Genomic DNA, 24,281 nt, shown 5'->3' on the forward strand with positions numbered 1-24,281 from the left:
TTTTCCCTCTTTTGTTGTTTTGTTTTCAAATTTAAATGTTAGAGTTTTGTAAATTGATTTGGGGTTTTTAAATCAAATTTAAGCATCACCTTGAATTTAAGATGAGTATATGGATTCAATTAGTAATTGAGTTGTTTTAGTGTTGATTAGAATTGGTTATTTGGGTTATTTGAGTTCTAGTATCAAATTGAGTATTTGGGATTATGAAATTTCAGTTCATAAACTGAACTTTCTGTTTTGACTGTTTTGGGGATGGTTATGAATTTTTTTGGGTTCTTATGTCTTCTTGAGATTTGTAGAACTTTGAGTCGCGGTCGTGTGGGCACTTGAATCACCCCGAGATGAGTTCATATGAGGAAGTTATGTCCAAAATACTAGTAGACTGTCATAAAGATCGACTATGAGGTTCCGTTTTGTTCTGTCCGAATTGTGTTGCTGTTTTTGAAATAGTTAGAGTGATTTTGGGATTTCGGTGTCTTCATGAGATTTGTAGATCTTCGAGTCGCGATCACGTGGACACTTGAGTCGCTCCAAAATGAGTTTATATGAGAGAGTTATGTTCAAAATAGTGAAATACTAGCAGGCTGTCTTGGAAATCCATAACGAACCTTCTGTTTTGGCTATTTTGGAATTGTTCTAATTGTTTCTGGGTTTTAGTGTCTTAATAAGAATAGTAGAGCTCTGAGTAATGGTCGCGTAGCCACTTAAATCATCTCATTTAGTTTCCGTATGAGTGAGTTATGCCTCTTTTAGTAAGAGGTGTCCTAAAACCATTACGGGATTCCTAATTAGATGAGTTTTGTTGATTGAGACTAGCTGTTGGATATGTATATTTAGCTGCTGAATTATTGTTAGGAACTAAGAGTTTTGACAAGTTATGATAATGGTGAATAATTGAATAGATTGATACTCTTAGATGTAATACTAGATACTTGTGAAACAATTTGTGGGAATGGATTCGTAGTGTCTTGATGGTGTATAGGTAGTGGTGAGGATTTGGATTTGAATGTTGTTAATGATAATTATGGGTCAAAGTGGTGATAAGAACTTAATTGTGGAATTATTAATTAGTATGAATTTACGAAGATTAGAATATCGATACGATATTGAATGTGGAAAGTTTATGGAAACTTGATGTTCTTAAATGTTAGTTGATTCATGTGAATTTGCTAGTGGTGGATAGTTCTTTGTTGTAGCTATTTATTTCATAGTTGGGTAATTGTAAGTGTTGGATATAATCCTTGATTTTATACGATTGGTTATTCTTGAAAGTATCAGGGTTTGTGTGGAAGTTATTAGTTGAATGGATAAATTAGTTGTGTTCTTCTTTTAGGATAGCTGGTTAATCTTGTTTAGTTTCTTGGATTGAGTTAAATGAACTAGAAGTGTTTGAATTGGAAATACAAAGAGAATTGTGGAGACGCATGATCGTTACAAGGTTATAAGCTAGCCTTAAACAAGGTTATATTTTTATATATGTTGGGGTTAGAATTAGAACTTGCGCAATCTTTGAAATTAGAATTATTAGAATAGAAGATGGAACTAAGATGCGGTCTTAGGAGGAGATGCAATGAGCTATTCGAACCTAGTTTGTAGTATCGAACGCTTTGTTGTGATGTTATGTTTGTTATGCTACAGGAGGCGACGTCATCGAGGAACCATTCTAGCTGTTAGCCGCGAATCGATCACGGCTCTTTGAAGCGTCTTGTTGGTGAGTAGTAGCAGTCCCTAAAAGGGTCTGATCAGACTATATTCTTGAAAATAAACTTTTTTTTTTACTAAAGCTCTTTTGAGATTAAAAATTGTTGAGACAATTGTTGTTGTGAATGTTTATGCTGATGTTATGATATGGTCAATGGATCGGGCTTGCGAGCTGGTCATTGACGGAGTTGAGGAACATTGTTCCCTGCTCCCTGTTTGAAGCGAATTTTCATTGAGATATTGACTAGCTTCACCCGAGAGCGACATAGCCTTAAAGCTATAGGGCACCTCTCAAACTAGACTCCCTGTGCGCACATAGATCTAGGGAACTGATGTTGCTTTTAAACCTATGATTTGAATTACTGTGTTTTGTTGTTTTGGATTGTTACTTCTCATTCAGTTTAATCTGATTCCCTGTTGTTTCCATCTTTTAGCTTGTCTACAGATCGGAACCAGTCGGGAATAATGGATTAGCGGAGGTGAATAGAGTTTCCAAGGATGTTAATTGAGCTGAGTACTTAGGAATTATAAATTTGTATTACGAATTTTGGATAAATGTAAATCTGTTTTGGCTGTGCTTGTTATATCGGACTTGTAGTGAATTGTATGATTATCTTGTGTAATAGTTAGATGATGGCTTTGGGATTTAGCTGAGTTAGTCACGTTGAAGAGCTTGTGACCCCTTTGCTTGAGTTTTGGAAGTGTGATTTCAGTTTCTTGGGAAACGAACCTAGTGATGACCCTGTTTGCCCAGTCAACGGTAAGTCGGGTTGTAATAGTAGCAGTCCCTTAAAGGGTCTGGCCAGACTACTTTTAGTGTAAAATCGTTTTATCAAAAGCTCTTTTGAATTGGAAATTGTTGAGACAATGTTGTTGTGAATGCTTATGTTGATATTATGATATGGTCAATGGATCGGGCTTGCAAGCTGGTCATTGACGGAGTTGAGGAACATTGTTCCCTGCTCCCTGTTTGAAGCGAATTGTCATTGAGATATTGACTAGCTTCACCCGAGAGTGACATAGCCTTAGAGCTATGGATGTTCCTCTCAACTAGTCTCCCTGTGCGCACATATATCTATGAAACTGATGTTGCTTTTAAACCATTGTTTTGAATTGCTGTATTTTAATGTTTTGGATTGTTACTTTTCATTCAGTTTAATCTGATTCCCTGTTGTTTCCATCTTTTAGTCGATTACAGATCGGAACCGGTAGGGAACGAGGGGTTAATGGTGATTGAATTGCGTTCCAAGGTTGTATTTTGAGCTGAGTACGTAGGAATCTGTAGTTTTGTATTAGGTTTTTGGATAAATGTATATTAGATTTAGTTATGTTGGTTATATTCGACTTGAAGTGAATTGTATGATTACTTGTGTTTTAATTAGATATTTGGTTTGAGAATTAGCTGAGTTAATTACGTTAAAGAGCTTGTGACCCCTTTGCTAGAGTTTTGGAAGTGTGATTTTAGTTTCTTGGGAAACGAACCCAGTGATGACCCTGTTTACCCAGTCAACAGTAAGTCGGGTTGTTACAGTTGGTATCAGAGCCGGTTCGTGAATTGAGGACCTTTGGATGGGTAATAAGGATATAGGACGAGTGTGAGTTAGAGAAAGACATTAGGTGTGAAGTTAGAAATTCGGTAGACGCTAGTTAGTGGAGTATCGTGAAGCGGACGTTTGATTCAATTATTGTTTTACAGTGTTTCATATGCTTATGTGTGCATGTATCTTTATCGAGTTATTTGTTGTTGATAAAATGTTTGTTCTTTGTTTATTTGTGCACGTAAAGCGATGGCTGAGAATCGTCCGCCTCGTCACGAGAGTTATGAGACTAAGGAAGAGTCTAAGAGCTTCCATGACTTTGAGCGTACGGTCACGTCACATGAGGCATCTCATGCGCGATCCTATCATACCGAGACCTCTACACCTGTCGTTCCGGCTGCCATCACAGTCGAACAGTTTAAGACTATGCTAGAGATGTTCCACACGCAGCAGCAGCAAAACCTTCTTCTGCAACAGCAGGTGCTTCAGTCACGTAACGCCGGATCTTCAAAGGGTAGTTCTTGGCACGATTTAGGGGCGTCACAAGCAGAGGGTATTCAAGGGTTAGCCCCTAAGACGTATGATGGCAAGGGTCCTTCTACTAAGCTAGACGATTGGATCCGAGAAATGGAGAAGATATTCGCGATACTGAAGACACCCGAGGATATGAGGGTAGATCTAGCGGTTCATTACCTGACCGGTGACGCCGATACTTGGTGGGTCACCCATAGAAATGCTCTTCTACCAGCTCTTTCAGCATCAGTTACATCGGAGCACCCTTCTACCGTACCTCCTCTTCCCTGGATCTTGTTTGTGTCAGCGCTTCGCGACGAGTTCTTTCCTCTACATCTTCAGCGGAGGATGTTCGATGAGTACTCTCGACTTACACAGGAACCCAGACCATTCACCAGTCTTACATTCGATTTATGGAATTAGCTAAGTACGTGGACGACATGAAGATTGGGGAGAGATTCAGGGCTCAGAGGTTCTTATCAGGGTTGAGTCTGGATATTCGGGAACGTATGAGGAGCTTGGGGCACGAACATGTTAGGGACGTATATCACGATGCTTGTGAGGCTGAACGCTTATGGGATGAGCGGAAGGCCACTCAAGGGCTGAAGCGACGTAGGGAAGACACCCACGAAATATCACCCAACACTGGGGGTAGACGATTTTTAGCACCTACACAGTCATACCGAGAGCCAAGATATAGTTTTGGGAGATCAACATTGAGCACTCCTCAGAGTAGTAGGAACATTGAGTGTTACCATTGCGGGAAGAAGGGTCACAAGAAGATTGATTGCTACAAGTACATACGTGAGCAAGGTTTAAGGGGTACACTGCAAGGTCCAGCGCAGAAACCGACCGGCAATCAAGCTGGTGTAACTCAGGATAGAAGGCAGGGTCGACCGCAAGCATCTTTTGGGCATGGTTCGCAGAGTCAGGGGTCCGCTATGGGAAGTTCATCTAGATCATCTGTCGGTACACCAGTTAGTGGCACCAAGGCTACAGGGAAGCTTATGACTCTCAAGAGAGATGAAGCAGAGGTTACACCAGGAGTTATTACGGGTACGTTCTTAGTCAACAATAAACCTGCATATGTTTTATTTGATTCGGGAGCATCTCATTCATTTGTTGCATCTTCGTGTGTATCAAAGTTGCTTTTGTCTAGTTTGCTTGAGATAAATAGCGAGTTTACACAACCATCGGGCGAGAGAATCTTATGTCAGCGAGTGTATAGGGATAAGGCTTTAGACTTCATGGGAATGGATTTACGCGTAGATTTGATAGAGTTTCCTTTAGATAATTTTGATGTTATCTTGGGTATGGATTGGTTGAGGAAGTACAAGGCAAGCATTGATTGTTGGATGAAGAAAGTATCTATACGAGGGCCTAAAGGGCAGAAAGTGATTTTTAAGGGTTTTGTGCCAAAGAATCACACTAAGATCATATCTATTATCAAACTGAAAACATGTTTGAGGAAGAATTACCCGATGATTCTATGTCACATAGTAGACACGACGATGAGCACACCCGAGATAGGAGAGATACGTGTAGTACGTGAGTTTGAGGATGTCTTTCCTTCTGAGATACCTGGATTACCACCTCCGAGAGTAGTTGATTTGACGATTGATCTTGTACTGGGCACGAGTCCTATATCGAAGGCTCCCTATCGCATGGCACCCAAAGAGACATCAGAGTTAAAGGTGCAGTTGCAAGGATTGTTAGATAAGGGTTATATACGCCCAAGCATGTCTCTTTGGGGCGCACCCGTTCTCTTCGTTAAGAAGAAAGATGGATCCTTTAGGTTATGTGTAGATTATCAAGAGCTCAATCGGGCAACTGTGAAGAACAAATATCCTCTTCCTAGAATTGATGACTTGTTCGATCAGCTTAGAGGTGCATCGGTGTTCTCTAAGATCGATTTGAGGTCTGGCTATCATCAGTTGAATATCTCGCCAGAGGACATTCCTAAGATAGCCTTTAGGACACGATATGGGCATTATGAGTTTACGGTTATGCCCTTTGGTTTAACCAACGCACCGGCAGCATTCATGGCCCTCATGAACAACATCTTTACCGCGTATCTTGATCAGTTCGTTGTAATATTCATTCATGATATTTTAGTTTATTCTAAGGATGAGGATCAGCATGGTGAACATTTTAGGATCGTATTACAGACCTTGAGAGAGCACAAGTTGTATGCCAAATTCACAAAGTGCGAATTTTGGCTACGCAAGGTTTCCTTTCTTGGACACATAGTGTCTAGTGAAGGCATATCGGTAGATCCGGCGAAGGTAGAGGCAATTTCGACTTGGGCCATAACGAGGAACGCGTCTGAAGTTCGAAGTTTCTTAGGTTTGGCGGGGTATTACCGGAGGTTTGTACGTGACTTTTCCAAGATTGCACGACCGTTAACTTGGTTGACCAGGAAAGACATACGGTTCGTTTGGGATGATCAGTGCGATGAAGCTTTTAAGATTTTGAAGACACGACTCACTACCGCACCTATCTTAGCACTACCTGATGGAGAGTCAGAATTTGAGTTGTACATTGATGCATCGAAAAATGGTTTGGGGTGTGTGTTAATGCAAAATGAGCGCGTCATTGCGTATGCTTCACGTCAACTAAAGACCCATGAGATCAACTATCCGACACATGACATGGAGTTAGCTGCGGTAGTCTTTGCTCTCAAGATATGGAGGCACTATTTGTATTGTACTAATTTTAAGGTCTTGTCTGATCACAAAAGCCTGAAGTACATATTCACCCAGAAGGAGTTGAATATGAGGCAACGACGATGGCTAGAGCTGATTTCAAATTATAATCTGGAGATCCGATACCATAAGGGAAAAGCTAATGTCGTCGTTGATGCTTTGAGCCGAAAAGCTGTACATAGTTTATGTAATGCCTTAGCTAGAGTGCGTTTAAGAGAAGAAATGGAGGAGATGGGTATCGAGATAGTAGACCATGGGGTAGTGGCGTCGATGATGGAGGTAACATCTGATTTGTTGGAGGAGATTAGGATGAAACAAACTAATGATACACATTTGATTGAGAAGGCATCTCTGGTGGTAGAAACACCTGACCCACATTTTAGCATTCATGAGAATGGCAGTTTGCGATACGACGATAGATGGTGCGTGCCTAATGACTCAGACTTACGTACTCGCATTCTTAAAGAGGCGCATAGTTCATGTTTTTCCATACATCCGGGCACTGACAAATTGTACCAAGACCTCAAGAGAACGTTTTGGTGGCATGGTATGAAAAAGGATGTTGCTAATTTTGTTGCCAAATGCCTAACATGCCAGAAGGTCAAGATAGATCACCGTCGACCCCAAGGTTTACTTCACCCGTTGCCAATACCCGAGTGGAAGTGGGAATCGATATCTATGGATTTTGTGTGTGGACTACCGAGGACTACGAAGGGCAACAATATGATTTGGGTCATAGTTGATCGATTGACAAAATCGGCACATTTCATTCCGATAAAGGACACTTGGAACAAGCATCAGTTGGCTTTAGTGTATCGACAGCAAGTGGTGAGACATCACGGAGTTCCACGAGACATAATCTTAGATAGAGATGCTCGGTTTTTGTCTAATTTTTGGCAAAAGCTACAGGATTCTTTGGGTACTGAGTTGAGAATGAGCACAGCGTTTCACCCAGCTACAGACGGACAGATAGAGCGGACTATACAGACACTTGAGGATATGCTACGAGCATGTGTCTTAGATTTTGGTGGTTCATGGGACGATAAGTTGGATATGATAGAGTTCTCGTACAATAACAACTATCATTCGAGTATCAAGATGGCGCCATTTGAGGCACTTTATGGTCGTAGTTGTCGTAGTCCCGTATGTTGGGATGATAGTTCGGATACGGTAGCTGTGGGACCGCCTTTGATTCAGGAGATGATTGAACAAGTCCAGTTGATACGAAGGAGGATCAGAGCAGCGCAGGATAGGCAAAAGAGTTACGCAGACCAACGATGTCGAACTCTTGAATTTCAAGTTGGAGATAAAGTCTTCCTTCGAGTCTCACCAATACAAGGTGTGATGAGGTTTGGGAGGAAGGGTAAGCTCAGTCCAAGATTCATTGGACCCTATGAGATCCTTGAGCGCCTAGGCGATGTAGCATATCGACTTGCTTACCTGCGTCTATTGATTGAGTGCATGATGTGTTTCACATATCCCAACTGAGACTGTACATCAGGGATGATTCACATGTTCTTCCGCCCGAACAATTAACCCTGGATGACACCTTGCAGTATGAAGAGACTCTCGTTCAGATTCTAGATAAGAACACGCGTGATACTCGTCGAGGTAGTGTAGCACTTGTGAAAGTGCTATGGTCTAATCGCGTTACCGAAGAAGCCACGTGGGAGGCAGAAGATGTCATGAGACGCGATTATCCTTGGTTGTTTACTTAGGTATTTATATATTTTTATCGTTTTATAACTATTGCATCTCCTTAGTCTTAAAGAGTTAAGTTCGAGGACGAACTTTATTCTAAGTTGGGTAGGATTTTTGGATTCAGAATAGTTTTAGTAAGTCTGAATGGTTAACATGGTTAGTCGCTAAATGTAAATTCTTATAGGGCACAAGTATGAGAACTTGAACAACATAGATTTCCGATATGTATGTTAGCTGGATATTTGAGTATATGCTTTGTTCAACTTCGAGGACGAAGTTTTTGTTAAGTTGGATAGAATGTGACATTCGGAAATTTAAAATAAATAAAATCATTTTGGGCTTTAAACTAATTAGAAAATTTACCATGAATCAAGTGAGTTAAGTAGGTTATTATAATAATAATAATATATATATATATATATATATATATATATATATATATATATATATATATATATATATATATATATATATATATATATATATATATATATATAGATATATATATATATATATATATATATATAATAATAATAATAATAATAATAATAATAATAATAATAATAATAATAATAATAATAATAATAATAATAATAATAATAATAATAATAAAAGGGTAAAAATCTAAAAAGTGGGCGGCAAGACTAGGCTAGGTGACAAAACTTTAATTTAGTTGTTATCCTTAATTTTCTTGGTCATGAACGCAAAATTAAAATAATAAGTAAAGTTTATAATCTTTAGCTTATATATAGTCCAAGCATACCGTGGGATTAAAAAAAAAAAGAAGAAGAGGATGGAAAATCAGAAAATTAATTCCCAAATATAATCTTTCTTAAAGAAAAATTCTAAAAACCCTAGAAAAATTCCTAAAAATTCTCAAAAACTTCCTAATAATAGTATTTAGTGTTAATTATAGAAATTCAAGGGGAGGAAGCTAATTTTGTGGCTAAAAATTCTGCAACAAAGGAATTTAATTAATAGTGAAATTATTAAAGATATAAATTCTTACATACATTTATTTACATAAAATTATGCTCATAAATTTTATATGTATTTAGTATATATAAATTAATATTTCTGGAAATTTTGGTGAATTAATTCGTTGTATATTATTTTATATGAATTATTCATTAAAATTGCCAAAAACCGCATAATCTAAAATAATATAAACTAAAATAATAAACATTAATATTTTTAAACGAAAATTTTTCTGTATATATATATATATATATATATATATATATATATATATATATATATATATATATATATATATATATATATATATATATATATATATATATATATATATATATATATATATATACATATATATATATATATATATATATATATATATATATATATATATATATATATATATATATATATATATATATATATATATATATATATATATATATGAGATATAAGTTGTGTATTAATTTCGTGAATTATAGTCGAGTATAAATATTATTATTAATTTTTGCTAAAAAACGCATAAATAAGGAAAATCATAAATTGGATTACCATTTCTTAATTATAATATATTCTATTGCTATACTTTTACCAGATTAATATTTTCAATCAAAAACCCCCTGAAGTTATACATTTGAGATTCAATTGTATCGAGTATTGTTGAATTTTGACTAAGATGTGTAAGTTGTGTCTTGATTAAAATTGGAGACTAGTAATATTGCGTAATTTGATATTCTTGAATCGACTGTGAGTTTTTTAAAGGTTAGAATGCTAGCATAACTCTTGGTTAAGCTACGGTCTTAGAAGGAGAGGTAATAAGTTACATGTTAGTATAGTAGTATCGAACGCTCTCTGGTGATGTTATGATCTTGTTATGCTTCAAGAGGCGACGTGATCGAGGAACCTTTCTAGTTGATAGCTGCGAATCGATCAAGGCTTTTTGGAGCGTCTCGTTGGTGAGTAGTAGCAGTCCCTTAAAGGGTCTGGCCAGACTACTTTTTGTGTAAAATCGTTTTATCTAAAGCTCTTCTGAGTTGGAAATTGTTGAGATAATGTTGTTGTGAATGCTTATGCTGATATTATGATATGGTCAATGGATCGGGCTTGCGAGCTGGTCATTGACGGAGTTGAGGAAACATTGTTCCCTGCTCCCTGTTTGAAGCGAATTGTCATTGAGATATTGACTAGCTTCACCCGAGAGTGACATAGCCTTAGAGCTATGGATGTTCCTCTCAACTAGACTCCCTGTGCGCACATAGATCTAGGAAACTGATGTTGCTTTTAAACCATTGTTTTAAATTGCTGTGTTTTAATGTTTTGGATTGTTACTTCTCATTCAGTTTAATCTGATTTCCTGTTGTTTCCATCTTTTAGTCGATTACAGATCGGAACCGGTCGGGAACGAGGGGTTAACGGTGATTGAATAGCGTTCCAAGGTTGTATTTTGAGCTGAGTACGTGGGAATCTGTAGTTTTGTATTAGGTTTTTGGATAAATGTATATTAGATTTAGTTGTGTTGGTTATATTCGGCTCAAAGTGAATTGTATGATTACTTGTGTTTTAGTTAGATATTTGGTTTGAGAATTAGCTGAGTTAATCACGTGAAAGAGCTTGTGACGCCTTTGCTCAAGTTTTAGAAGTGTGATTTCAGTTTCTTGGGAAACGAACCCAGTGATGACCCTGTTTACCCTTTCAACGGTAAGTCGGGTTGTTACAGGTCATGTTTGGAATAATAATTTCATTTGGAAATTTAAAATTGGCTTTATTAGGCAAATCAAAAATTTTTAGAATTTGAATTTGGATCAAATTTTACCATTGTTTTTAAAATAGTTAATGTTGAGAATTTAAGAATGACTATCCAAACCTTGTCATTCTCAAATTCTTCATTTATGATTTTATAATTAAAATTCATAATTTGAAGTGAAATAATGCCATCAAAACACATTACTACCATATGAAATTTCCTTTTTTAAAATTGTTTTAGAGGGACTTACTGTGAAAGTTAATAATTGAAAAGCGCCACAATTAAAGGGCAAAAATAACACATTTGAGTATGTTAAACTCTACAATTTAATCAATTTGCACACAAAAAATTAGGAAATTGAAAACATTAGCAAATGCAGGTTATTCTAGCAGCTCAAATGAGATTAGACATTTACAGAAGTACAACAAAAGAAACGAGATTCCGCTTTCACAACAAAATTCCTACGTAATGAACTTAAGTTATTTACTTTAGGGTGCATATCTAACCACCCAAATTATTCTCTGTAGGATTACAGCATTACAAAAAAAGATGATAATGTGTTACAACTTCCATAGAAGCCATCACAGTCTACCTTCAGGCGGCTTGATAGGTTCATCATATGCCGAAACAGGATCAAGCATCAACTTTAGTCAACTGCAATGATGCTTCGTACAATGATTTAAGGTTGAAGTTGTCTGTTTATGATGCACATCTGGCAGATCCGTGTTATATTCTTGTACGGGTATGTAAAATGCGCGTCTGATAGCATTAAGGGTCTCGTAGAATTGCTCGTGGCCAAGTGGTTTTGAAAACCGACATTTGTTTCTGTCTCCAACTTGGTGCTGAGTACACTGTAGTGACCTGTTTTGTACCTCGTCTTTGACTCTCTGATAATCATTGTAAATAATGAAAAGCAAATCACTTAATAAACTAACTTCTAAAGTAGAACTTTAAATCGAAGGGAAAAGAGAACAAATCATTATCCGTAAACTATAATTGTGCTCAATCATCAAGAGTGTCCAGAACAAAAGAGAAGAGGGGCCAACGCTTTACTACATGAAACATGCCCTATAGAGTAGAGAGTTGTTCACATGACATAAATAAAAATATGAATTACTTGGGACTCTAGAGCTTCGTAGGTATGCGTAAGAATGTTGCATCATAGTTACATGGAACGTAAAACGTAGCCATGTTTTGCGATCCGAGAACGTCCATCCCCAATCAACACAAAACGCGACCCAAATCACTTAAGGTGACGTCTCGGTTTAGAAGACCTTTTTAAAAAGTATTTTGGCCTTCATTTACAAATTAAAGAAAAAAGAGGGAGAAAAAAATGAGATGAAACCTAGAAATCTAAACAAAATTCCACATGAAAATAATTTCTTAAAGCAAAATAATCATTTTACATTAATTTTGTTTTCAAATATGTACTTTATACATAGTGCATCTCGTACCCAATCGTTCTCGAGTCAATCTAGGTTGCGTTATGTGTTACCGTACTGTTCCTTGCCCCCGTTCCGAACCGATTGTCGTTTCAGGTAACGATGTGTTGGACTTCGGCTACTTATTGTAAATTTTCCTCGGTTTGGTTCAAGACGCAGTATAGTCTAGGGTCCAAGACAAATACTCGAGGTGAAATGACTAGTCCCAGAATCATAAACTACAACAATATCAGTTCCAGAGAGAGCAATCTCAGAATACATATGACAATCATAACTTCTGTTCCTAACAAATGTTAACAATAACATCTAAATTCGGATGTCATTAACATCAATCTAAGAGAAAAAATGGTGTTTGCTACCATAACTACTCATGTTTGGGATGCCGGATCAGTGATAAAGTCATACAAATTAGTTTCCCACCTTCATTTCTGTGAACATGTAACCTATCTACCAAACACTTGCTAAGATAACAAATGGAGTCAATTTAATTAAAAGTATGGGGCCCAGTATAATATCAGGAAATAGCATACATAACAACAACAAATGTTTGATCCTTATAAAAATGGGGTCGACTACATGAATCACAAATCATTGCCATTGATCGTCTACATGAATTCACCAGATTCGTATATTTTGATTTTCTACCATCTCAACCTATAAATCTATTTATCCTTTTTTTGATAGGACAAAGTTATATAGTTTTTTGATTTTAGATTATAATGGACTATAGTTATAAATTAGATTATATGCATTTTCTCATTGATGCTACCCATAGGTTAATTTAAAACATAATATTTTTTAGATTTATCACTTACCCTATTTATCACTAACAAGGGTAAGGTAATATACCCCTAATTTCTCCAAATCCGACCCAAAGGAGGGAGCCACTTAATGTCGTCGGAGTAATGCAATGTTGTTGACCTATAAATCAAGATACTTCATATCATTTTAGGTATTTCTCGCCCTCCTTTTAAATCTAAGTTCCAAGTTCCAACTTTATATCTTCCTTACTGGTTCACTACTATTATATCCCAAAGTTGCACATGCCCAATTCCCAAACCATCCAAAACAAATCTCTTTAATATTCTCCTCAATTACACAAGCCATAAATATTATCAAAACCAAAGTTCCAATAAAAAATCAACTCTTAAATAAGCATTCAAGCTCAAATTGTCAAAAACAAACTTGAAGGCTTAGGTATCTTCTAGACACCTGTTTGACAAGCTTTCCTATGACTAGAAACATGGATGATGACGAGTAAATAACCCAAAATAACATTGATTAGAAATTTATGTATATTAAATGTCTAATATTTCCAATTTTAGTTTCTTATATGTAAACATTGATCAAGTGTAGAATCAAAACTTACTCAAAACATGATACATGCAGAAGTAATTAACAAACCTGCAACAACTTAGGATCAAACTTAGGCAACCCAATTTGTGAAACTGTTAAAGACCCAAAAAAGTTCCCCAACAATGCAGCATCACAAACACTCAATCCAAGAACAAGTCCAGCAACAAACCCCCCTAACAAACTATCCCCAGCACCAGTAGGATCAATCTGAACCGTCGAAAATGGTGAAATTTCAACTTCCCCATCATTCCAATACACTTTACAACCTTTCTCACCATCAGTAACCACTACACAACACAATTTTCTCACTTCCTCAATATCCAAAAACTGTGCTTCTTCTGCTGAAGCCTTTAAAAATCCAATCTTTGGTAATAAAGGATAAAAGTTAGTATCTTTAAGCTTAATTAATCTAACAGTACCATCAATTTGATCAAATTCTCTAATTAATCCCTGAACATCTACGAAAACAACATCACAAATCTCAACTAATTTCTCCAAAGTTTCAAGTTTTATTTCACCTCCAACACCCACAGCCATACCAAAATCAAATCTTTTGCAAATGGGTAAATCAATTGGGTTAATAGGGTCACATGCAAATACCCGTTTGAGGGTCCGATCAGAACCCGATGACCCATCGGAATTGGGCTTAGTAGAGGAGAAACGGGCTTCAAAAAGGGTTGTTTTGGAAGTGGGGGAGATTATTGGAGGGGTGGAAATGGAATGAGAGTAATTGAAATCAAGGCCAACTTTGGAGATGTAACTACAGTGAATTGAAAAGAGAGAAAAAATATTGGAGATGAAAGATGCAGCACCACCCAATGATTCTGCTAATACGACGTCGTCTTTAAGGAGAATATCATGGCAGTAATTGCCCACCACCAAGCCTTGGTGGGAGAAAGCCATGCTTCTTGTGGATTTGTAATTAGTTTGGTTTTTGGTTCCCATTTGGAGTAAACAGAGAAGAAAAGAATTTCGCTTCGATTTGGATCCACTTAATTATATTCAACAAATAAAATCTCTTCAATAAAAAAATATTTTACTACATCCTATTCATCTAAAATGAGATATTTTCTTTTGGAACACTTTTCATCTATCATTTTTAAATTACATTTTATTATTAAGCTATAAGTTAAAACATAGTCATGTGGGATCTTATTTGATTTGTTTTGATGTAAAGATTGTTGATATCAACTTTTTATAATTTTTAAATATCATAACTCGATATATTAAGGATCGAATAGAGTGCACAAAGTAAATGTTCCATTTTAGATGAATAGGAGGTAGTATTATGTTTGCTAGACTTTTTAAAAAATTTATCTATAATAATTTAACTTTTTACTAATTTCTCTACAATAATAACAACTTTTAATTAAACATAAATAATCTCAACTATACTGTAAAAAAGTTTCATCCTTTTACACCAATACTGTTAATACCCACGTTTAGATGTGGGGTTAAAAGAATTCCTCACGCTTAAATACGCATAGATAAAAATTGTGTAAGGAAATTTTGCCCATATTAAGTGTGGCTAAATTTGGGCTTAACCACTCTTATAAGCATGGGAAAATGCACCTTCACTCATACTTAGGGGTGTTTGGTTAGTTTTTTGGTTGTATTTTTAGTTGGTTTTTGACTTTTACCTTGTTGGTTGGTTAAACAGCAAAAAAAGTTTTTGGTAAATGGCTTTTAAAAAGTAGCGAAAAAGCTCGCTTTTTAAGCCAAAATGAAAAACCTACTCCAGCCAGCTTTTTTTTATTGGCTTTTGGCTTGTTGACCTTTTTCTCTAATAAATAGCCAACAAACAATACTCAAATTTACCAAACATCTCCACAAACAGTTAGGTTTTTCAGCTAACTTAAAAGCTAACCAAAAAGGCAAATATTTTCAGCTGGTCAAAGAAGCCAACTAAAAAGCCAACAGCCAACAACAAATTACCAAACACCCCCTTATAAGTGTGGGGACATTCTCCTCACTAGGGATGGCAATGGGTATTGGACCCGACCCGGATCCGTGGATCCGTATCCGTTTTCACGGATCTGGATCTTAAAAAATTGGACCTGTCGGATCCGAGTCAGATCCAGATCCGTTTAAATTTCACGGGTCCGGATCCAGTTCTGAGAAAAATACCCAGACCCGGACCCGCGGATCTAGAGGACCCGTTTTTTTTTTTTTTTTTTTTTTTTTTTTTTTTTTTTTTAATATCAAATATATATTAACATTACTGGGCTTAACATCACCATGAACAACAACACTATTTCCACAATTAAAATGCAAATAATAATTTCTCCTGTAAGCTTTCCATTCACCATCAATTCATAAACTATAACCTTCCTCTCTCCTCTCCCTCTGCCTCTTCCTCTTCCCCCGCACGAATACCAAGGATTGACACTAGAAACGGCGTTCCAATCGTAGATATTACACGATTTGCTAGACAAATTTCGTTGTGAAACTCACGTTCACCTTGAATAGTTCCCAAAGTTTCCATAACTTTAACAGCGACATTTTCTCCAGTAGAAGGAAGTGCCGTAAGATAAACTGACTCGAACCTACCTTGGCCGACCTGATACGATATATTGAAAGAAGAAGTCGCCTTTCGAAACTGAGAGAAAGAAAATTGTCGAAGCTTCGGCGGTTGCAGTTTCCGGCTTGTTTCTCTCTCCTCGTTTAACGGCGTTGTACGTCGAGTTAGAGCGAGTTTCCGATAGAAAATAATGAAGAGAATAAGGAGAGAGAAAACTCCAGCACCGACGGCGGGAGGGATGAGATGAGAAGAGAGAATGTTAGGCGGCAGCGTTGAAGGTGTTTGTCGGGAGGGCATGGTTGTAAATAAGTGAAAGTATAAGTGTCAAGATGAAAGTTTTAGTTTCTGTGCTGCATTGGATTCTTTTTAATTTTTAATACTACTACCAGTGGCTTATTCGGGAGAGAAGAGAGAGATTTTATGAAGGCTGTGAAGGTATTTAATGGTTCATGGAAGATTTTGACTTGATTTATTTATTGGTTGGTAAATTTTTTCTTTTAAATTGGATATATTTTATATTATTTAATTGGATATAAATATCTTTATTGTAATCTCAACACATTCAAAAACAAAAAAAAAAAAAGCAAAAACAAGTCAGACCCGTTTTGGACCCGAATCCGGTACTGGATCCGCAGTATCCGCGGATCCGGATCTGGGTCTTGCAAAACTGGACCCGCGGATTCGGGTCCGGATCTGGATCCTGTTCCTGAAAACGGATCTGGATCCGGGTCCACCTGGACCCGGTCCAGATCCGACCCGTTGCCATCCCTACTCCTCACTTATAAGTATGGAGATACAATTATTTATTCATATTCATATTGGACAAAAACATTTTTTTATAAAAATGAATTTTTTTTCCTTAATATTGAGTGAAATAATTCCCAATTTGCATCCATGAGAAACTTATTTTTCATGTTACAATCGATTTGATTACGGGTTAAATGTTTGGGGTCAGTTTAGAATCGAGTTTTGTATCCATATTATATTATACATAATTGTAAATCATTTTTAAAGTCGGATCAAATCGGGTTCAATTACAAGGTCGTGTAAATTTTGGGCCATCGATTATGTTTTGAACACCTCTACCATTCACGTACCACATTCGAACAAAACTTTTATTTACAATTTTATTAATAAATCGCTATCCGAAACAAAGGTTTGATATGAAATTAAAAATAAACTATTATCTGATGGTTAGATGTTGTTTAATTTTAAAATGGAAAATATAAACCGTCATCTAAGATGGTGGTTTGGTAATAATATATAAAAAAATATTATTACCAAATCGTCATCTCAAATGACGGTTTATTCTGATTATATGTTCAGTTGCATTACATTTACATCTTTCTTCTTCCTCTTGCTCTCCCTTTTTCTCGATACGGTAAAAAACAAAAAAAAAAAGAAAATTTTACTTGCTTACTCACTCACCTACTTCAAATCATCTACGCTACATTCTTACTCCTTGATTACTTCTTTATTTTCATCATTAATTGAAGGTAAAACCTCAACCTTATTCTTTTTTCAATGTTGCAATTTGATTTTCTTAATCATAATTGTTCTTGTTTTGGCATGTAATGTAATGGATTGATTGGTTGTTACATTATCTTAACTTCATGCTGTAAGCTTAGATTTTACACAATTAGAGCTGAATTACAAGATTTAGTTTGTATGCATATAAAATTTTCGATGAAATGAATCAATGAAAAGTACATCAATTCATCGGGTTATTTTACTATCTTTAGTATTTATTCATGGTATCAGTGTTGTTATACTTAAATTGACTCTTCTTATTAGTGTTGTTATACTTCAATCAACTCAATTAATGTTACACATTTATAAAATAGTTGCAAACTTGGGTAATGCGAGGGAAGTTGTGTCGAGAATGGAACTTTTAGAATCGGGTCCTAGTGTGCTCCATGACACATTTATAGACATGTTATTAAACTTAAATTACGTGAATGAGCATATAGACGAGTTTACTTCTCCAACTCATCCTCCTACCATTGGACGTGGTGTAATGAACATACAATCCACGACTAACTTAGGTAGCCATAATGCAAATGATATTAGCTCTCTAGATCAGAATGATGAGCATATTGATTTTGATCCAAATTAGGATGATGACACAAGAGAATGATTATGATCTTTGAGATCTCCATCATCATCTTCGGATGTTATGTTGCCATTTTTCCCCAATGATTCATGTCCCCTCCTTCACATTCATTGCCTACCCATCTAATCCCGACATACCAATGTCCAAGTCAGCGACGAGCCCCTGATCTTGATGTCATCATAGAGGCTAATGAGTCTACACCGACCTCCTCCATCAGTGTGCGCAGCAAACAGGGTCAGGACTCTAGATTACTAGACTTAGGATGACTATTATGTTAGAAATGTTGAATAATCAAGAGAATATTTTGTGAGTCATTAACCATAATTAAGTGACTATACAACGGGATGTTAATTTAGTTTACATTGCGTAAAGTTTATGTTTTATTAAAAACAAAACAAACATTATAGGATTATTATTTGATAATTGTCCGAGCTTAATGACACTAATCCTATTGGGTCACTCTATATCAATGTGTGAGACCATTTTATGTGTTTGACCCTATATTAGTCTAGGTTCATGTGACTAATCTAGTTGGACCAGATGGTAGTCATAATCCTCTATTTATTATAATGGTTATATTAAATTGTGTAACTCCTAATTTATAACTAATTATATTGAGTTTAATGAAATTCATAAGAAGATGAAAAAGCATGACTTTATGGCTTTATTAAAAGACTTAATCAAGTATAATTATGAAGTGTAATATCCAATTGGTAGAGTGAGTAACATATCATAAGTCATTCTATCTATAATGCAATAGATATGCAAAAAACATGTGTGTTGAAGCTATTAGAGGAAAAGAGATACTAATCATATTTTACCAAATTTTAGAGTTAGATAAATAATTGTGAACTCTCAATTATTATTGCTTGAACTTTTGAGAGGGTTTTCTGTTTTTATCAAGTAATATTGAGAGGAAAGATTAATTATATATAAGGGTTGTATGCACACAAAATTAGTTTAAGAACTGTTCCTAAACAGTGTGCTAATATACGGGGTCTTACGAGACATTATTGGTGGACTTCACTAGGGGAACTTCATTTGTGATTCTTATCTCATGGTTATATTTTGCTAGTGGATTCATGCTACAAAGGTATAATTTCTTATCTCGATATTTACTTATTTCATTTCATGTCAATAATTCAATCTTGGGGAGATTTTAGTTTTCTGCATGTTAAAGGTTAACAGTACTGGAACCCCATAGTGGTATCATTTTGCTCTTTTATTGATATGTTTTAAGATATAATAAATAATATTTACGAGTTATTTATTTGTACATGATAACATTAATTTGCGTGATATAGTTAAGAACTATAGGGGAGGGTTTACTAAAAAAATTTTTAATTGTAAAGTTATGAACTTTGTGTATTTTAAATTAAAATTGTTAAATTTTAATTCCTCCATTGGCCAATTTAATTATTTTAGTATATCATTTTTTAATTAAAGTGTTTAATAAATTTCGATATTTAAAACAAATTTCACAAAGAATTACAAAAACAATTCAGGGATATGGAAGCTTTTCACATCTTTGCTCTGCTCCAAGCTATGTTTTGAAACAAGGTAGGACTGAGAGCTTTGAGACCATCAACTAGTTACTTGGTATGCTCAAAATCTTGAAGCAGACAATTCTCTCTAAACTAAAGAAACAGGTTCTTATGTTTCAAAAAAAGAAGAGTGTCTTCATGAAAAAGGGAAAGTCAAATAAATAATTTGATCACCAAGACAAAGGCAAAAAGGTTGCCCAAACTAAGGTGAAAGTTGGAGCTGGTCCTAGGGATGCAGGCGGGGCGGGTCTAATAGGAGACCCGCCCGCGGGGATGGGTCCCGGTTTGGTGGGTCATGGGGCGGGTACGGGTATAAAATTCATACCCACCGCGGGGATGGGGATGGGGATGGGGATGGGTTTTAGGTGTTACCCGCCCCATCCCCGCCCCGCCCCGCCCCGCCTCACGAAATGTACAAATTTTGAGAATTGGAATACCCTAACTTATTTTTCAAATTTCTGAAAACCTTGAATTATTTTCAAATTTTTTTAAAAACTTTAAAAACCCCGGTTTATATTTCTTTTAAAAAAAAAGTTTCAAAACCCTAAATACTTTGGGCCTTTGAAACCATCCATAGGATAATTTGCTTCACTGCTTCAAAACCCTAAATTATTTCTTTCAAAACCTTGAATGCTGGCCAACATTTGCTTGAATTGCTTCACTGCTTCATTTGCTTCACAGCCTTCACTGCTGCCGTCACTTCACTGCTGCACTCTCATCTTCTTCTTCTTCTTGAAACACTCCCATCTTCTTCAATCTTGCTGCATATCGTCATCTTCTTCAATCATCTCTGTCTTTTCTCCAATCATTGGGTAAGTTTCTGATTTCCTTCAATCGTCATCTTCTTCAATCGTCTCTGTCTTTCCTGATCTGCATATCGAATATAATTTTATTAGATGATGTATATGTTGCTTGCTTTTCACTTCTGCTCGTTTCTGGTATAAAACATGGGTTTTGATTGGTTTATAAAGTAGCAATTTTGTGATTTTGTGATTTTGTAATTTTGTGATTATTTTATAACTCAAATTCTACATTTTATGGTAATTTTCATTTCTTTTATTTGCCAAAAAAATGTCGATCAAATAGCTATACAAACATACAATTTCAAGAAAATATAGAATTCAAGATTCAAGAATAACAAAGCAATATGATCTACATCTTGTTGACATTTACATTCAGATTGTTAGGAAGACAATACGAGTTTTGAGAATTGATGAAGAAAGAAAGGGGAAAAGAGAAAATGTGAAAAAAAATAATTGAAAATAAATATGTGACACAGATGGGTATTAAGCGGGGATTTGACGGGTGGTGGGGCGGGTAAAATGGGTATTAGACGGGGATGGATACCCAGATGGGGATGGGGATGGGGATGGTATTAGGTACAAACCCATCGGGGCGGGGACGGGGAAAAAAATTATACCCGCCGTGGGGATGGGGATGGGGATGGGGATTGATTTACCATATGGGGATGGGGATGGTAACGTCAATACCCGCCCCGCCCCGCGCCGTTTGCATCCCTAGCTGGTCCATATCATATTTGTTTCTATTGTAATAAGAAGGGTAACTGGAAGCAAAACTGTTAGAAATACCTTAAGGACAAGAATGATAGAAGTATCACTTCAAGTATTTAAGTGATAGAGATCAACTTTGCTATGTCTAATTCTTGGGTATTGGATACTGGTTATGGTTCTTACATTTGTGCAAATATACAAGAACAAAAGAAAAGTAGAGATCTTCATAGAGATGAAGTTGATCTATGATAGGGAAATGGAGTTAAAGTAACTATATTAGCCGTAGAATCTTATTGTTTATCTTTACGTTAGGACTTTTGTTGAGTCTTAATAACTGTTATTATATTCCTTTAATATATAGAAATTTGATTTCAGTTTTAATTTTGGATACTGAAGGTTTTACCTTTGTAATAGAGAATCATTCTTTTTCGATTCACAATGATGAAATTTGTTATGGTGTAGGTCGAAGCATAAATGGCCTTTACATACTAGACCTTGATAAACAAAACTATCACGTAGATAATTCTAAGAGACTACAATCAAAGGATTCTAATCATACCTATCTTTGCCATAGTCGTTAAGGATATGTAAATAAGAAATGCATCCAAAAACTCCATAAAGATGGACTATTGGACTCATTTGAATCAATCATATGAAGTATGTAAGTCTTGTTTGCTTTTAAAAAAGGTTAAATCACCATTTACTAGACATGGTGAAAGAGTTAGTGACTTATTAGGATTAATACATTCATATATATATGGTCCTATAAGTACCTCGGCTAGGAGAGGGTATGATTACTCCATTACTTTACTGATGATTTAAGTAATATGGATATGTCTACTAAATGAAACATAAATCGCAATATTTTTGAAAATTTCAAAATATTTCAGAATGAAGTACAAAATCAACTTGACAAGACGATTAAAGCATTTAGATTAGATCAAGGTGGTGAATATCTGAGTCAAGACTTTGTTGATCATCTGAAAATTTTGAAATAATTTCACAACGAACTCCGCCTAGAACACCAATTAAATGGTGTATTCGAGAGGCAGAACCGGACCTTAGACATGGTTCGTTCAATAATGAGTTTAGTCGATTTTCATATTTCATTTTGGGGTTAAGCACTCTTAATAGTGACTCATGTTTTAAATTGTACTCCATCCAAAGATGTTGATAATAAGACTCTATACGAATCATGGATAGAAAAAGTTCCTATGTTGTCTTTTATAAGGATTTGGGTTGTCAAGCATCTGTAAAACATTTACAACCAAATAAGCTTGAACCCAGATCTGAAAAGGTCTTTTTTGTGGGTTACCCCAAAGAACCCAAGGGAAATTACTTCTACAACTCTAGTGAGAAAAAAATGTATGTGGCTCGTGAAGGTATCTTTTTAAAAAATAATGTCTTTCTCAAAACCCAAGTGGGAGAAATATTTTGCTTGAAAAAGTTCAAGATGATAAGCCACAAATCACTCCTCCAGCGGGAGAGATTGTTTCCCCTATAACAGCTCAAGTTTTGTTACTAGTTGTACCTACTGATGTGGTGAATGTCCCAGTTTGTAGGACTAGTAGGTAGATAAACCTCTAAGGAGAGATCCCATGGAGGTGTATCTCGTTCATGAAAGTTATGAAGTTCTTATATTAGATAAGGAGGAACCTACTACCTATAAGGAAACAATGACTTTGAAAAATGGCTTGGAGCTATGAAATCTGAAATGGAGTCCATGTATGACAATCAAGTTTGGAGCTTGGTTGACTTGCCTAAAGGTGCTAGACCGATCGAGTGCAAGCGAATTTATAAGATAAAAACTGACATGGATGGCAAAATAGTTGTCTGCAAAGCACTATTTGTAGCTAAAGTTTCAAGCAAGTTCATGGTGTAGACTATGATGAGACTTTTTTACCAGTAGCCATGCTTAAGTCCATTAGAATCATCCTAGCAAAAACTTCATATTATGACTACGAGATTTGACAAATGGATCTTAAAATCGCTTTTCTAAATGAATATTAAGAAGAGGAAGTGTATACAACACAATCGGAGAGTTTTGTGGATCCCGATAGCCCTAGGAAAGTATGTAAGCTTCAGAAGGCCATTTATAGACTAAAGTAAGCATCTAGGAGTTGGAATATTCTTTTTGACAAGGCAGTTAAACAGTTTGGTTTCCTCCAAAATTCGAAAAAGTCTTGTGTATACAAGAAAGACAGTGAGAGTTTGTTTTGTTGTTTTCTTAGTTTTGTTTGTAGATGACATACTAATGTAGACTTGGCTAAGTAGTTGTTTCTCTATAAAAGACCTTGGAGAGGCTCAGTACATTTTGGGCATCCGAATTTATAGAGATAGATCAATACAGATGATTGGGCATAGTCAAATGACTTATATTGACAAGGTCCTTGATACGTTTTTCTTCTAATGACTCATGGCATATCTCTTAGCAAGAAGCAGTGTCCATTGACATTTGATGAGCTAGAGAATGAGCAGGATTCCATACACTTTATCGATTGGATCTATCATGTATGCTATGATATGTACCTAACCACATGTTTTGTGTGCTTTCAGCATGACGAGCAGATACCAATCGTGCCCTAGTAATGGCCATTGGACAACAGTCAAGAATCTTAAAGTACCTTAACAAGATTAAGGATAAGTTCTTAGTTTTTGGAGGTGTATTTGAATTATGGGTAAATGCTAACTTTCTTACATATAAGGTTGGTTCTTATCGTAATCTAGTTACTTCTTTAATCTGAACGAAAGTGATGTGAGTTGGAAGAGTTCCAAATGAACTATAGAAAATTCTAAAATTGATGTTAAGTAAACTAAAAGTGTAAATTTTATTAGGTAACCATACCTGTTAACTAAACCATTGTCTCAACAAAAGCATGAGATGCATTTAATTAGGATATACATTAAATCTATT

General features: G+C 35.8%; 1 protein-coding gene and 1 long non-coding RNA gene across 2 annotated transcripts in view; one reads left to right on the forward strand and one right to left on the reverse strand.

Moving 5' to 3' along the window:
* The window catches only part of LOC130814258 (uncharacterized), a 3,480-nt gene extending 165 nt beyond the window's left edge, over positions 1-3,315 (forward strand). The window contains exons 2-3 of the long non-coding RNA XR_009042350.1: positions 1,639-1,711; positions 2,136-3,315. This is a non-coding gene — a long non-coding RNA (uncharacterized LOC130814258). The remainder of the gene's footprint in view (positions 1-1,638; positions 1,712-2,135) is intronic.
* A 7,824-nt stretch (positions 3,316-11,139) lies between these two features.
* LOC130814259 (inositol 3-kinase) lies at positions 11,140-14,671 on the reverse strand. Its single transcript, XM_057680350.1, has 2 exons — positions 13,727-14,671; positions 11,140-11,767 (listed from the first exon to the last, which is right to left on the reverse strand). Exons 1-2 carry the CDS (start codon positions 14,621-14,623, stop codon positions 11,531-11,533), a joined length of 1,134 nt encoding a protein of 377 aa, XP_057536333.1. The 5' UTR covers positions 14,624-14,671; the 3' UTR covers positions 11,140-11,530.
* Between the last annotated feature and the right edge of the window lie 9,610 nt (positions 14,672-24,281).

This window comes from Amaranthus tricolor, chromosome 5, assembly GCF_026212465.1.
Source record: "Amaranthus tricolor cultivar Red isolate AtriRed21 chromosome 5, ASM2621246v1, whole genome shotgun sequence".
Lineage (NCBI taxonomy): Eukaryota > Viridiplantae > Streptophyta > Magnoliopsida > Caryophyllales > Amaranthaceae > Amaranthus > Amaranthus tricolor.